This window comes from Ranitomeya variabilis, chromosome 2 (assembly GCF_051348905.1).
Source record: "Ranitomeya variabilis isolate aRanVar5 chromosome 2, aRanVar5.hap1, whole genome shotgun sequence".
Taxonomy (NCBI): domain Eukaryota; kingdom Metazoa; phylum Chordata; class Amphibia; order Anura; family Dendrobatidae; genus Ranitomeya; species Ranitomeya variabilis.
In genome coordinates, this window is record NC_135233.1 from 256,173,450 (window position 1) to 256,190,549 (window position 17,100).

A 17,100-nucleotide genomic window follows, 5' to 3' on the forward strand; every position below is an offset into this window, starting at 1 on the left:
TTTTTTTTTAACTTTTACGCTGGTAACCACGGTAAACATCGGGTTACTAAGCGCGGCCCTGCGCTTAGTAACCCGATGTTTACCCTGGTTACAAGCGAACGCATCGCTGGATCGCTGTCACACACAACGATCCAGCGATGACAGCGGGAGATCCAGCGACAAAAGAAAGTTTCAAACGATCTGCTACGATGTACGATTCTCAGCAGGGTCCCTGATCGCTGCTGCGTGTCAGACACTGCGAGATCGTAACTATATCGCTAGAACGTCACGAATCGTACCGTCGTAGCGACAAAAATGCCACTGTGTGACGGTACCCTAAGATCAGTTACTGTGATTGACAAGCTTCCATTATTTGTGGGCGGTTCTGTGACTACGGAGCGGCTGTCATGGCGCCGCGCTGATTTCTATCAGTATCACATTCTGCTGATCCTTTGAAGTGAACAGAGAAATCTGCACCATGTAAAGTTCAGATAAGAAGCCCGCCAGTCACATGACCCATTCCCCTCCTCCAGAACTGCACCCACTAAATGTATATGCCCCAGTTCGGGAGTCAAAAAATTAAAGGCCAGCTACGCCACAAAATATAAGAGGCAGATTCCAATAGTCCGGAACAAATCCATCCGTTCTTTGCTAGATAGTGCAGACACGTCCCGGGTGGAAAACTGAAGAAACTGTCGCCTTTAAACGTCTCCAACCTTCTCACAAAGCCGCCATCACGTGACCGCAGCATGAAAATCCTTCCAGATATGGAATACATTGCATGTTCTGTCAGAACCAGGGGGATCTAAGGCTTGGGGGGATCAGGACAAGGGATGAACCAGCAGACGAGATCCATCCTGGTTGCAGACGTCTGCGAGGATGGATAGGGGAGGGGATTTGCGCAGAGACATCAGCGGCCGCATGTAGATTTGTTGATGTGGAGGAAAGGTAACGATATCGATGAAGAGACAGCGGACGTGACAGCTCAGCGGCAGGCAGTGACAACTCTCCAACTAATGAAACATGTCACATGGAGACATATGGCGGCCACCGCCGGAGTCACACGCGCCGTACGCCATGCTTTTAGGAAAAGAGCCCCCACTCCCCTGTCTGACAGCTCCAACGTCTCCACGAGAGCCCTGTAGGGACAGCTCCTCCAAGACATGAAGGCTCTCACCGAGTCTCCGCCATTCTAGCTTTTTCCATGGAATACTTAGCAGGCGGTTACAGTGTAGCAGAGCCCAGCGGTGTCAGAGGGTCCGGCTGTGACAACCTGGTATTATACAGAGTTGTCAGATTGTAGATTGGATTTTAGAGCAGAATAATGCAAGTTACAAGGGGCAGGAAACATAAAAATGCCTCCATCTTTATCAACGCTAATTATTCCGTTATCTGATTGCTGCTGCGCTAGGCTCTACCCCAAAAGAAAATGAGAAGAGAGACCTTACTGCTCGGAATATAACGTGGTAATGACTATCAACACGTTCCATCATTTCATCAGACCCGTCCTCCGCAGGGGGCACATACTTAAATGGTTGTGACTTCACCGCAGATTGTTCTGTGGCGGCAAGTCCCCGCAGATGCCGCTCAGCAGAATCTGCTTAATTTTGGCACAGAGAAAAACTCAAAAAAATTAGAGCAGAACCCGGCGCCGGCGGTCAAATCGTACACATTTGTAATAATACATCAGGGGAGAGCGCACCCTAATGATCAGTAGGTAAGAGCTACATCAGTGCCTCGACCTTGTAAGCTTGTCAGCATTAGGGGGTCACATGACCAGGGCTGTGGAGTCAGTAAGCCAAAACCCCGACTCCCCAGCCCTGGTCACTACTGGGCATGTGCCTAAAGTGCAGCACAGATTCATCTCATCTATGGCTCCCCAGCACTGGTCACTTCCGAGCATGTGCAGAAAGTGCAGCACAGATTCATCTCATCTATGACTCCCCAGCACTAGTCACTTCCGAGCATGTGCAGAAAGTGCAGCACAGATTCATCTCATCTATGACTCCCCAGCACTAGTCACTTCCGAGCATGTGCAGAAAGTGCAGCACAGATTCATCTCATCTATGACTCCCCAGCACTGGTCACTACTGAGCATGTGTATAAAGTGCAGCACAGATTCATCTCATCTATGCCTCCCCAGCACTTGTCACTTCCGAGCATGTGCAGAAAGTGCAGCACAGATTCATCTCATCTATGGCTCCCCAGCACTAGTCACTTCCGAGCATGTGCAGAAAGTGCAGCACAGATTCATCTCATCTATGACTCCCCAGCACTGGTTATTAATGAGCATGTGCATTAAGTGCAGCACAGATTCATCTCATCTATGGCTCCCCAGCACTGGTCACTACCGAGCCTGTACATAAAGTGCAGCACAGATTCATCTCATCTATGGCTCCCCAGCACTGGTCACTACTGAGCTTGTGCATAAAGTGCAGCACAGATTAATCTCAACTAAAAGCCCAGATCCTTAGATCAGGAACAGAACAGACATTTATAGGACATTTCATAACTTTCCCAAATTATGAGAAAAATGTACAGCACATCCTGCATTATACTACTGTACCCAATGTATTATATATTTTAGGAGTTGGTCCAATTTACACCACCTCCAACTCTGACACCACCAAAATTGACATAGATACCGACTCCACAGCCCTGTCCAAGACTGCGTATGGGATAATGTGATGATATTGTCCGCCACATTGTCTGGGAGAGCAGCCTATAAACTTGCCAGGCTTTTCCCCAGGGGTACATCAGCAATATATTGTAAACAATGTAGCAAGCAATGCCAGTTCCTGATTGACTCAGAGTTATCACAAGACAGTGACAGTTTCCTCCTCCCACTCCTTGGCTAAGCAGGGGTGTATACCAAACAGAGACGGCCCCACAGGATCATGGTGTCGTCATTCAGCCGTTACGATAAACATCGCTTAACCCCCAATTGCAATATTCTAATGCTGGTTTTGCCAGTTCAGTAGAAGGGGCAATTTTGGCCCCGTGGCCCGTTCAACACAAACTTCTAGATTAGACAATGGGTACATCTTCTTATGGTCCAGTCCTACCTCTTCATGTATCATCTCACTATTGCACATGGCTTTACATCCCCCACTGGTTCAGTGTCTGCCATGATGCATTATAGGAGTTTAGCAACGCTTTGTAACAGTAATGTTCAGCAGAATTGTGAATGCAGCTGTGGATGGGACTAGAGCATGATGGGCAGCTGGTAGCAGAGCTCTTGACTAAGCCATTGTTCCTTTTCTCTTGCAGAGGACCAGCTGTGGCTACATCCTGTGCACGGTGCTGCTGTCCGTGGCTGTCCTGCTGGCTGTCACCGTCACTGGAGCCGTCCTGTTCATGAATCATTACCACGCCCCGTCCACCGAACCCCCACCAGTCATCACTACCAACATGGAGGACCCCAACGCGCTGGTCACCATTGAGAGGGCGGATAGCTCACACATCAATATATTCATAGACCCCAATTGCCCCGACCCGCTGCCTCGCCTGGATGGATTTCAGTCCTCCTTGATATCCGCACTGGGCGACCATGACTCAGAGATGAAAGCGGCAGTGGGCAAGGAGAGGGCACTACTGGCGGGACTGGCCGACCAAGTGTCACAGATGGTATCACAAGTTTCCCGACAGCGAGCGGACTGGGAGAGCCTGCGGAAAGGGCAGAGTGGACTGGTGTCTGAGCTTGGGGCGCTGCAAAGTGAGCAGGGGAGACTCATACAGGTAACACCCCACTTTACCCTCCCCCAACCATAAAGTCTTACCAGCCAATATGGCAGCCCACAGTCCACATCAAATTCTATCCCTTTAAGTGACTATGAAGTCTCCATTCCGCAGCGATGGGAAGCGGCAGCATACATACAGAGATGCTTGGCACCGCTTGATGCAGAACACATGGCTGTGCTGGCTCTCTGCACACACAAACAGACCTGTGCCAACCAGAATCTGGCATGAGCACATGGTACAAACTTCAGTACAAATGCCAAGTGATTGCTGCTGGTTGTGAGAGGTAGGAACGGCTGTAATTACACCTCTGCTGAGAGCAAGAATGGCACCGAGAGGTTTATACAGTCTGTAAGGGGGAAAGAGGCTGCTGTCACCCTGACCAGGAGAAAGAGGTCACTAGTCATAAGGGTGGAGCATGGAAGTGTGTGGGAGGAGCTTCACTGGGACACTAGTCATTAGGGTGGAGTTTTAATTAGTACTAGTCATAGGGGTGGAGCTTTTCAATGATGCTAGTCACAAGGGTGCAGCATGACGATATGTTGGGGTAGAGCTTTTTACTGGCACGTCATGTGGGTGGAGCATGTGTGTGTGTGGGCGGAGTTTTATATTGCGTCTAGCTTCACACAAGACCAGGATGATTATATATATACTAGACTGTGGCCCGATTCTAATGCATCGGGTATTCTAGAATATGCATGTCCCCGTAGTATATGGACAATGATGATTCCAGAATTCGCGGCAGACTGTGCCCGTCGCTGATTGGTCGAGGCAACCTTTATGACATCATCGTCGCCATGGCAACCATTATGACATCTACGTCGATACTGTGCCCGTCGCTGATTGGTCGAAGCCTGGCGGCAGACTGTGCCCGTCGCTGATTGGTTGAGGCAACCTTTATGACATCATCGTCGCCATGCTGTGCCCGTCTCTGATTGGTCGAGGCCGCCAGGCCTCGACCAATCAGAGACGTGGGATTTCCAAGACAGACAGACAGACAGACAGAAAGACAGACAGACAGACGGAAAAACCCTTAGACAATTATATATATAGATATGTAGGAGTCCTGAATGGAATGCCAACAGGACAGTGAGGACTGGCACATGCCGGACAGTAGAAACTCGGATTGTGATAGAAATGATTACCATAAATATTCCTTGTACCCTCTTCTTTCTCCATTGTTCCCCCCTCTAGCTTCTGTCTGAGGGTCACAGTCACGTGGCGCAGCTCGTCAGTTCTGTTAGTGAAGTCCTGGACTCAGTCCATGGAAGATCTCGCGGGAAAGGGGATCTCATACGGTCACCAGCAAAGACTTCCAGACCTCGAGGTTGCACCAACGGTGAGACGTGCATCATTGCTTCCTATGCTTGGGGGGGCAGGTGTGGTGACAGACTCCATCGCTCCGGCACGGTATCTGTGCAGTGTTCTTCCTGAGCCTCCTGGTGCAGTGACACAGCGCAGTAATAGGTAGCGGGGTGGGGGACACACAGCTACATGTAGCGTGTCTTTTCACGGCTTGTATGGGGTCTTTTGGGATGTCACATCTGTGGCGGATCGTCCAGTGTCTGTTTGCCAGTACTCCACCTGTAGATATGGACGGGACTTCCCAGGCCGGGGCTTTGGATGAGAGCGCAGCTCCCCTTCCCCCAATCTTGATTCTTGTATTGTAAAGCCAGAAAACTGCGGCTCCTGGTAGTTCTGCCATCTTGACAGCATCATAAATCTTGGCGGCGGAGTCTTCCGCAGCGCTGTAACAATTTCAAGGGAATTTTTTTATGAGCTAATCTACGCATTTGACCAGGAATGGAATTATCCGGCACCCTGGCTCCGAGATGATGAAAACACTTTCTGCCTGGCACTGTATAACGCCGCCACTTATCCACAGGTTCCAAGCCGCGCGACTGCTATGACATCTTCATCAGCGGGCAGCAGGAAGATGGCGTCTACTCCGTGTTCCCCATTCACTATCCAAATGGATTCCAGGTCTACTGTGACATGACCACGGATGGAGGCGGATGGACGGTGAGTGGCCAGCAGTTATATTACTGAAGACGGGAGCTACATGACTTCTACTCCAGTCACATCCAAAGCTGCAGTTACAATTCTGCTGCATGATCACACCTTTTACTCTGGTCACATCCAAATCTGCTGTCAGAATTCTGTTGCATGATCACATGTTATACTCTGGTCACATCCAAAGCTGTAGTTACACTTCTTCTTCATGGTCATCCCTTATACTTCGGTCCCATCCAAAGCTGCACTTACAGTTGTTCTGTATGATCGCGCCTTTTATGCCACTCAGCTTCAGAGGTTCTGCAGTCACATCTAAACTGATATAATAAATGGCAGCCTGCAGAGATTGATAATGGTGATCCGCAGAACTTTATAGGCAGCTCTGGATGTGACTGGAGTAGAAGATGTAATGTGGGATGTCGCTTGAGATCAGTACAAACGTAAACAATCCACAAAAATAACTCAATGCTATATATTTACACAGATTATGATATTCTTGTAGCCACCATGATCTGGGTCACTTCCTAAAACTAGAACTAGGGGGCGCACTAATACCGATAAATGACCAATTGGGAGATGAGATGAGGCTCGGCTCCTCCTCTTAAAATCCTAAGACTCATTCTTCCTGTTTCTAACCCACAATAGCTGCCATAAGCATCACCTGATCTCTTTCAGCTCCATTAATTGGTTAAATGGATCCTCATGGGAAGAGCAAATGTTGAGGCTATTTCCCAGCCTCTTAATTGTCTGAAATGTTTACTATAGACACCCGAATGTACAGTGCCCAGCATTGCTGCCATGTTCTTGTATCATGTAATACTATGATAATGATTGATTATAACGAGCAGTCAATGATTAGAAGGACTATGGTGGCCCCGCCCCTGAGTAGATCTGCCCCACCCCTACCTTTACTGCTGGCAATAATAAGGTTAATACCAGACAAGTCACCCGTTACTCTCGCTAGAGCCGATAGCCTGTGATTCACAAGAGACAGAGCCTGATCTTTCACAATGATATAATTTAGAAGATTACAGTTCTCACCACTTCCTGTATCGTCACCACCCCCGCTGAACGCGTCACCGGTCCCAAACACTCTGTATCCCACCATATGATTGACATTTATTGTTCTGGTGACAAAGATTAAATATTAGGTAGTAAAATGTCACCTTGTGCGATGTCAGTGATTTCATCAGCAGAATGTACACAGCAGCTGTGCTAAATAAATAGCAACGAAACGCGTGGAGTGGCAAGGCCTTGAGAGCAGTGTGGCCCTGAGAGCAGTGTGGCCCTGAGAGCAGTGTGGCCCTGAGAGCGGCGGGGACCTGAGAGCAGCAGGCCCCTGAGTGCGGTGTGGCCCTGAGAGCCGCGGGCCCCTGAGAGCAGCAGGCCCCTGAGAGCGGTGCGGCCCAGAGAGCGGAGCGGCCCTGAGAGCGGCGGAGCCCTGAGAGCGGTGTGGCCCTGAGAGCGGCGGAGCGGCCCTGAGAGCGGCGGAGCGGCCCTGAGAGCAGTGCGACCCTGAGAGCGGCGGAGCCCTGAGAGCGGAGCGGCCCTGAGAGCGGCGGAGCCCTGAGAGCGGTGTGGCCCTGAGAGCGGCGGAGCGGCCCTGAGAGCGGCGGAGCGGCCCTGAGAGCAGTGCGACCCTGAGAGCGGCGGAGCCCTGAGAGCGGTGCGGCCCTGAGAGCGGCACGGCTCTGAGAGCAGTGCGACCCTGAGAGCGGCGGAGCCCTGAGAGCAGTGCGGCCCTGAGAGCGGCGGGGCCCTGAGAGCAGCAGGCCCCTGAGAGCGGTGCGACCCTGAGAGCGGCGGGGCCCTGAGAGCGGAGCGGCCCTGAGAGAGGCGTGGCCCTGAAAGCAGAGGGCCCCTGAGAGCAGTGTGGCCCTGAGAGCAGTGGGGCCCTGAGAGCGGTGCGGCGTGACACACAGATGTATAGTGTAATGGGTGTTACTGAATACACAGACTGCGGTGATATTTGGGTGGATGACCCCCTCCTGTCTCCTATGTCAGATATGGGGAGGCCGGACAACATACCAATCAGGTGTGACAGGCCAAGGTTAGGGGAGTCTTGCACACAAGGGGTTAATATCTCTGTAATATCAGAGCTGGGTCCGTGGCCGCTGTCTGCTCAGGAGCGTATTAATATTTCAGCGCCTCGGCCCACGGACCAGCTTATTTTGCTTTAGGGGAGGATTCATATTTAATGATGAGCAAACAAACAAGAATGACCCCACTCCGCACCCCTACGCCCGCCGCGACTGATCACATCAAAGCGCCAAGTCTTCATTGGCGGTCACTTCTGGTATCAGAGCGCTTGGTGGTCTCTCATCTCACCCTCCTCATCACCACTCTGCAGCAGAGGTTGGCGTCATTCCTGCTCGGGCTCCTATAATGGGGTGGGGGGTACATCAAGAGTGAGGGGGTATAACACTTTGTGACTCTAAAATCTATTTAAGGCGGCACAAATTATTCAGACAGAACATTAGTGGACGATCCGGAGCAGATGTGTGCGGCGGTGTGAGTAGGATGACAGGATGGAGTTGCCCTTTAAATGTCACTCTCACCCCTCCCCAGCCCATCTTCTTCAGCGCCACCTTTGTCTTAGCGCGTCCTACTTCAGCCGCACAAGGTCGGAGCGGATTAAGCCGGGCTTTCCTCATGCCACTAAGACCTGTGCGATGGAGTCTGCCCCCCAATCCCCGGCTGCGACAATCTTCTGGGAAGCGAGCGCCGATGTCAGACTCATTAACGCTCCATAAACCGTTAACCCTTTCTCCCCCACCCCCCGAGATGTAATCTCCACTGTCTCCGAGCATGAAGCAACTTTCGATAAATCACAAGAATGACCATGTCCACAGCCGCCATCGCCAGATTACTTTTTCTGATAGATGAAGCATCTCTTCGCTTTGGGAAATCTCCGATCTGTAATTCCCCGCACGGCCATGCGGAGATGGATCAGGCAGAGCGCGGAGACAGTGCATGACAAATACCGACCGCTGGTAATGGGCCGCCACGAGGAGCCGCGCAACGCTTATCCTGTCATGTGATCTATCATTCACTTCACCAGCGATCCGTCATATTAGATGATCCACATGTATCGCTCAAAGATACCGACGGGGCAGCTATTTTCTGAGTTATCAGCCATTTTCCAGCACACCGGGAAGGAAAACTGCCCCCATTCTCCACGTGATGCTTTCATCTGGAAATTTGTAATAAACTAATGGCTAATCGGTTCAGAAGGGTTAGTGATTTCAGGGCAGTGCGAGGCAGCACGTGCCGCAGCCTCATTAGCGCCTCATTATCATTATCAGTGACTGTCGCTTCCATTCCAGGTGTTCCAGAGAAGAGAGGACGGATCTGTGAACTTCTTCCGTGGGTGGGAGCAGTACAGGGATGGATTTGGCAAACTGACAGGAGAACATTGGCTGGGTAAGAAACCACAAATTCATCGCAATGACGACGCGTCACATCCAGCGCACCACATCATCATCAGTACTTAAAGGGCCAGTACAGAGATTATTACAGTGCAAGAGTGCTAAAAGAGGAGTGGCTGATAACAGGAAGTAATAGATTGTACTCGCCTGTTCTACAGTCTCCTCTCCCCAGTAATGGCTGATAACAGAGAGTAATATCTGTTCCTTGCTCATTACCTCCTCCATCCATAGTGACAGGAAACTTTGCACTGCATCCGGGCTCGTTGGCCACGCAGAGTTTTGTACGCCTCCTTGCCGGACACTGCACAGGAATCTTAAGGATAGTCAGTGATGCGGGGGGGATTGGGGGGGGGGGATAGGAGCCGCAGCCGAGAGACGCAGAGATTTGCATTCAGCCCTTACCTGATGTCCTCATTAAGATGGTGACTATGGAGCCGGATCCCCGCTTGGGCACCTCCATGCAGACAGCGACGGCTGTAGAATGAGAAAGTTTCCAGATCTCTGCAGAGCGTCTCATAGGAGTAGAGCGGACAGTTCCAGACGTCGCCAGATAGCTGGGTGTAGCTTGCAGTGCATGGCTGGGAGTGGAAGGTGGTGCACCACAACCAGGGGTGGTACAGGGCGATGGGTGTCTGATTTTTGCTCTTCCATTTTAGGCCTCCAGCGGCTCCACCTGCTGACCATGCAGACACATTACCAGCTCCGCATCGACCTCGCCGACTTCGAGAACTCCACGGCTTACGCCCAGTACAACACGTTTGGTGTGGGCCTGTACTCCGTGAACCCAGAGGATGACGGCTACCCGCTCACTGTGTCCGACTACTCTGGAACGGCAGGTAAGCCCCTCATCAATAGTCTGAGACTCTGGGACATCCTCGCTCCTTCGTTAACTCCCTGCACCTTGTCTCCTCAGGCGATTCCTTGGGTAAGCACACGGGAATGAAGTTCACCACCAAAGACCTAGACAACGACCACTCAGAGAACAACTGTGCCAGCTTCTACCACGGGGCCTGGTGGTACCGCAACTGTCATACCTCCAACCTGAACGGGCAGTACCTCCATGGGCATCACGCCTCCTATGCCGACGGCATCGAGTGGTCTTCATGGACTGGCTGGCAGTATTCCCTCAAGTTTACAGAGATGAAGATCCGTCCTCACCGGGAGGACAAGTGATCGTCTCTCCTTTCTTGAACTTTTTGTTCCATTTTTTACAGGTGGGGAGGAGGGGTATTAAGGACTTTTTTTGGGGTGGGATTTCCTTAACTTTCCAACACTTGTTGGTGCCAATGCACATGATATCCAGAGAGTATTCACTTGGCCAACAACATCCGGATGAGCCAAATGTTCCAAGATGGACCTTTCTCCATGTTGCCCCTTAACCAAATGTCTATCCAACCATCCAGTGATTGACTATGATTGCTCCAGCCTGACTTCTCCGTGCACACTACTCTCCTCAACGACCTAGGTGCAATGTTTTTTAATATTGTTAGTGGTGCGGATGACTTCTTTGTGTGTGGTTGGCAGTTCCTTCCATAGACGAGTCGTCCACCTTGTGGATCATCCAGTGGACGTCTCCTGACCCTGGTGATTGCTCCTCATATGTCACACTATGAATATTCCTTTACATTATCGTCTTTGCCTCAGACACTCGCACAAGATACATTTTTCAACCCTAGATCGAGATATCATAACCAAGTCCAACAAGGACTCCGAGGAGTAGAGACAAGAAAGACACTGTGGCACGGAAGTCAGACAAAAATAATTAGTTCTGAAGTTTACGAAGTTGGAACTTTAAAAAAAGTTCCCCACTGTGGAGGAACGGGCAACATTACGTGGTGGCTGCTGATAAATGATGTGATGGGTCATCCAGACCACAGGGAAAACTGAAGGAGGGTCTTTGGGTCGAGTTTTCATCAGGTCTCCCAGACGATCCTTTAATTGGAACAGACGGAGGGACTTCGAAATTCGGAGAGCAGCGCTAATCCCCATCCCTCTGGCTACAGCTTATCATTCGCCCTGACAGATCCCAGTAATCTCCGATATCATCACCATAAAGTTTCTAGATATTTTTTTTGTCTCGGCAGATGACATTGTGAAGTCATGGTGGACAGCTGCCTAATGCGGCATTTACCATCGGCGCAGGCTCCATTACCAATGACGAGTGAGAATTTACCTTGCAGCTTGCTAAACCTTCTCCACACTCCTTGCTGATGTATTGCTCGCTGGATAGAGATAAAATACTAAAAAAAGCTTCTCAGCGTCAGGTAGCTGCTCCTTTGGGAGAAAGACATCATATTTTTTGGGATATCAACAAATCCACCTCATAACCGTGCTGCCAGAATCTTGGTAATGAATCGCATTCTTGCGGATGTCATTAGCGTCTTCCGGCCGTCAGTCTTCAGTTTCTCTGCTCCGTGGCGGCCGAAATTGTAAACAAGTGTTTAGTAAATTAGAGGAACCGAGGCAGATATAACCTGGAACTTAATGGAGCATAGCCTCGTTTGGTTGGTTACATCCAAGAAGCTGCATTAACAGGCATCTCATTAAGACCCCATCCTGGCATTGACGAACGTCCCCCCTCCCTCCATCTTGACAAGTAAAATAATTTGCTTTTAATGTCTTGGTTAAACGAGCATGAAGATTTGCGAGGAGCCATAACGCAGCATGAGCACCCGAGACGGTGGTATCTGCTGTCCCCGGCAATGAGGGACTGGGTGGGCTTCATATAAAGAGGTCAAGGTGGGGGGTGTACATATATAAATATGGGAGTGGGAGGGGATCTTTACAGTACAGGGGGGTTAAGGAAGAATCAAGACACAGATGGAAGTAGACAGATGGAGCAGAGATCTGCGCTGAGCGAGACGTACCGCGGAAGACATGGGAGGAGGAGGATGAGAGTAATGAATGTAGAAGAGATGGAGGAGCAATCACCACCACCATCTTCACTATACTGGAGGTCCCGGGGTCCGAGCTGACGCTGGAGTAGGATGTTTTGCAAACAGAGATTCTGTAGGGGTCTACAAAGCTGCAACTATACGTAGGAGAGAAGGAGGCAAGGTCCGGGGATGGAAGTGCAGGTGGAGCAGAACTTTCTGTGTTTATAATGGAACACTAGAAATTACAATGAGGCGCTGGGAGGTGCAGTGGCACCTCAAAAACACGTGATCAGATGGAGCAGGACTTAGCTTCTAAAAATCAATGCAGCACTCTAGCGGGTATAGGTCTTACTACGGGGCTCCAAGAGGCACACCGAGGTAGGCCTAGGGCTGGCGCGCAATTGGAGTAGAATTTTGTGTCCCTTGACCACTTCCTGTTTACATAACCGTTGCGGTTCGGGCAGGTGCAATGATTTGTGGGAAATGAGACGTGCTGAGATGTTTCCGTTTCTTATGTTTTTTTATCGAAAGTTTCAATGTTTGAAAATTTACAAAATGAGATGAAAAAAATAAATGATTTTGTGTAAATTAAAGGTTTGGTGACAGAAAACTGTGGATTTTGGATCTTTTGTTCCGTGAGATGAAGATCCGATCATCCCCAGTGTGTACTTGTGCTGCAGCTCCGTGTGGGCGGGACTACAGTGATTGACAGCTGCGGTGCCACAGTCCTGCTGGAGATCTCTGCGCATGCATGGCACGATATTCACTGACAGATTGCAGTCTTTGACAGAGGATAGAAAGAGCAGAGCATGTCGGCTGCAGTGCACGTCTGGTGCAAGAAACACTACACATCACAATGCATTTAACAGACTGCACTGCAACCCATCTGTATTCACAGCAGCCAGCAGAATAATGAATGCATCTCTGGAGTATAGAACATAATGGCAGTGTATGTGCTGAAGTCATCGTGCGCCGGGGAGGCAGGTGAATGAGCAGAGCCGAGACTCACAATTTACAGTAACACAATCTCTCCCACCAGCTAATGAGGGCGTCTGCCGGCGTGGGTGAAGCACCAAGTAAAAGCCGTGGGACATCACCCAGCTTCCATCTGGAGTGGATTAAGCTGCCAACTCGAAGAATCCTCTTCAAAAAAACTTGTGAGGCAAAGAATGAGCTGTGAGAGTCTTAATGCAGAAGAGAAATGTTCAAGAAGCCACTTATACAAGTCCATAGACTCCACGACAAGAACAAACGTGGAGAAATATTGACAGAAGTGTGAAAAGAACTAAAATAATGGAGCTGAAACAGCACGATTGGAGCGATAGTTCCACAGGATCGAAATTAAAAGTCAGATGCTGAATTATCGGAAGAAGCTCAACCCCCGACTCTGAGTGAACGACGGCACAACGATGCAATAAAGCCACAAGTTCAGACATAGAAGAGGTGATAGGTATCTACTGACAAAATGAAAAGTGAATGAATAAAAGAGAAATGTAAATCCCATCAGTATCTGATGACCGCCCGACACCTCCATCATCAAAATCTGGTGACTGCCCGGCATCTCCATCATCAGTATCTGGTGACCGCCCGGCACCTCCATCATCAGTATCTGGTGACCGCCCGGCATTTCCATCATCAGTATCTGGTGACCACCCGGCACCTCCATTATCACTATCTGGTGACCTCCCGGCATCTCAATCATTAGTATCTGGTGACCTCCCGGCACCTCCATCATCAGTATCTGGTGACCGCCCGGTATCTCCATCATCAGCATCTGGTGACCGCCCGGTACCTCCATCATCAGTATGTGGTGACCTCCCTGCATCTCCATCATCAGCATCTGGTGACCGCCCGATACCTCCATCATCAGTATTTGGTGACCTCCCGGCATCTCCATTACTGGCATCTGGTGACCGCCCGGCACCTCCATCATTAGTATCTGGTGGCCTCCCGGCATCTCCATCATAAGCATCTGGTGACCGCCCGGCACCTCCATCATCAGTGTCTGGTCACAGCCTATCCCCTCTATAATCAGTATCTCGTTACCTCCCGTCCTGTCCATAATCAGTATCTGGTGACGCCTCCATCTGTTTTTCTCACTTGTACACAGGATGTGAAGGTACTGAGCAGTTGGCTGTTCCAAATATCTTGGAGACATGACCCTCGACCTTCTGTGTATGATGCCCCTATGCACAAGAATATAACTACTATAATACTGCCCCCTATGCACAAGAATATAACTACTATAATACTGCCCCCAATGTACAAGAATATAACTACTATAATACGGTCCCCAATGTACAAGAATATAACTACTATAATACTTCCCCCTATATACAAGAATATAGCTACTATAATACTGTCCCCAATGTACAAGAATATAATTACTATAATACTTCCCCCTATATACAAGAATATACCTACTATAATACTGTCCCCAATGTACAAGAATATAACTACTATAATACTTCCCCCTATATACAAGAATATAACTACTATAATACTGCCCCCTATGTACAAGAATATAACTACTGTAATATTTCCCCCTATATACAAGAATATAACTACTATAATACTGCCCCCTATGTACAAGAATATAACTGCTATAATACTGCCCCTATGTACAAGAATAAAGCTACTATAATACTGCCCCTATGTACAAGAATATAACTACTTTAATACAGCCCCCTATGCACAAGAATATAACTACTATAATACTGCCCCCAATGTACAAGAATATAACTACTATAATACTGTCCCCAATGTACAAGAATATAACTACTATAATACTTCCCCCTATATACAAGAATATAACTACTATAATACTGTCCCCAATGTACAAGAATATAACTACTATAATACTTCCCCCTATATACAAGAATATAACTACTATAATACTGCCCCCTATGTACAAGAATATAACTACTGTAATACTTCCCCCTATATACAAGAATATAACTACTATAATACTGCCTCCTATGTACAAGAATATAACTGCTATAATACTGCCCCTATGTACAAGAATAAAGCTACTATAATACTGCCCCTATGTACAAGAATATAACTACTATAATACTGCCCCCTATGTGGAAGAATATAACTACTATAATACTGCCCCCTATGTACAAGAATATAACTACTATAATACTGCCCCCTATGTGGAAGAATATAACTACTATAATACTTCCCCCTATATACAAGAAGATAACTGCTATAATACCGCCCCCTATGTACAAGAATATAACTACTATAATACTGCCCCTATGTACAAGAATATAGCTACTATAATACTGCCCCTATGTACAAGAATATAACTAATGTAATACTTCCCCATATATACAAGAATATAACTACTATAATACTGCCCCCTATGTACAAGAATAAAGCCACTATAATACTGCCCCATGTACAAGAATATGACTACTATAATATTGCCCCCCTATGTACAAGAATATAACTACTATAATACTGCTCCCATGTAGAAGAATATAACTGCAATACTGCCCCCTATGTACAAGAATATAACTACTATAATACTGCTCCCATGTAGAAGAATATAACTACTATAATACTGTCCCCCAGGTACAAGAATATAACTACTATAATACTGCCACTATGTTCAAGAATATAACTACTTTTATACAGCCCTCTATGCACAAGAATATAACTACTATAATACTGTCCCCAATGTACAAGAATATAACTACTATAATACTTCCCCCTATAAACAATAATATAACTACTATATTACGTTCCCCTATGTACAAGAATATAACTATAATACTGCCCCTATGTACAAGAATATAGCTACTATAATACTGCCCTTATGTACAAAAATATAACTACTATAATACTGCCCTATGTACAAGAATGTAACTACTATAATACTGTCCCTATGTACAAGAATAGAACTACTGTCATACTGCCCCTATGTACAAGAATATAACTACTATAATACTGCTCCTATGTACAAGAATAGAACTACTGTAATACTGTCCCTATGTACAAGAATATAACTACTATAATACTGCCCCTATGTATAAGAATATAACTACTTTAATACAGCCCCCTATGCGCAAGAATAACTACTATAATACTGCCCCCTATATACAAGAATATAACTGCTATAATACTGCCCCTATGTACAAGAATATAACTAATTAAAATACTGCCCCTGTGTACAATAATATAACTACTATAATACTGCCCCGTATGTACAAGAATATAACTACTATAATACTGCCCCTATGCACAAGAATATACCTACTATAATACTGCCCCTATGTACAACAATATAACTACTATAATACTGCCCCTATGTACAAGAATATAAATACTATAATACCGCCCCTTATGTACAAAAATGTAACTACTATAATACATCCTCTATTTACAAGACTATAACTGCTATAATACTGCTCCTATGTACAGGAATATACTATAATACTGCTCGTGCGTATAAGAATATAACTACTACAGTATAATACTGCTCCCTGTGTACAAGAATATAACAACTATAATACTACCTCTCTGTACAAGAATATAACTACTATAATATCGCCCCTATGTGCAAGAATATAATGCTGCTCCAACAGATAAGAGTATGTATGTAAATATGAAACATTTTCTTGCTTGGAACTGCTGCCGCTTTTTCACTGTTTCCACCTTGCTGACATTTTCCTTTCTCTCATCCTGTGGTTGGTGATGCAGCAGAGATGAATTAGTGGAGGGTTTACATGTTAGCGGATCAATGTGAGTGAGAGGACTAGAACTGGGCTGGATTACTAATTTCGGAGGGAGCGGGGCAGTGATGATCTGATCGATACCGCGGCCTCTGAATTAATATAGAAGCCGCTAAGACAACTCAAAGGGAAAGCAATTATAATGGCGCAGGTGGAGTATGGAGATATACGGCCATGTCGGACCCTCTGCAGGGAGATGTGAAGGATCTGCTCAGGGAATGTACACCATTGTAAAAGAGCCGCAGAAATAACTGTCACACGACGTGAACGGCTCTCAGACTATTGCAGTAAGCTGCTCCTGCCACGTAACAATTGGGCTCCATT

General features: G+C 47.6%; 1 protein-coding gene across 4 annotated transcripts in view; it reads left to right on the plus strand.

Moving 5' to 3' along the window:
• Positions 1–12,638, plus strand: part of FIBCD1 (fibrinogen C domain containing 1) — a 277,925-nt gene extending 265,287 nt beyond the window's left edge. For all 4 annotated transcript variants that reach the window (XM_077284729.1, XM_077284728.1, XM_077284730.1 and 1 more), the window contains 6 exons: positions 3,250–3,717; positions 4,912–5,056; positions 5,603–5,739; positions 9,057–9,153; positions 9,815–9,994; positions 10,072–12,638. In XM_077284729.1, coding sequence (XP_077140844.1) covers positions 3,250–3,717; positions 4,912–5,056; positions 5,603–5,739; positions 9,057–9,153; positions 9,815–9,994; positions 10,072–10,331 — 1,287 coding nt within the window. In that variant the 3' untranslated portion in view covers positions 10,332–12,638. The remainder of the gene's footprint in view (positions 1–3,249; positions 3,718–4,911; positions 5,057–5,602; positions 5,740–9,056; positions 9,154–9,814; positions 9,995–10,071) is intronic.
• Positions 12,639–17,100: the final 4,462 nt, after the last annotated feature.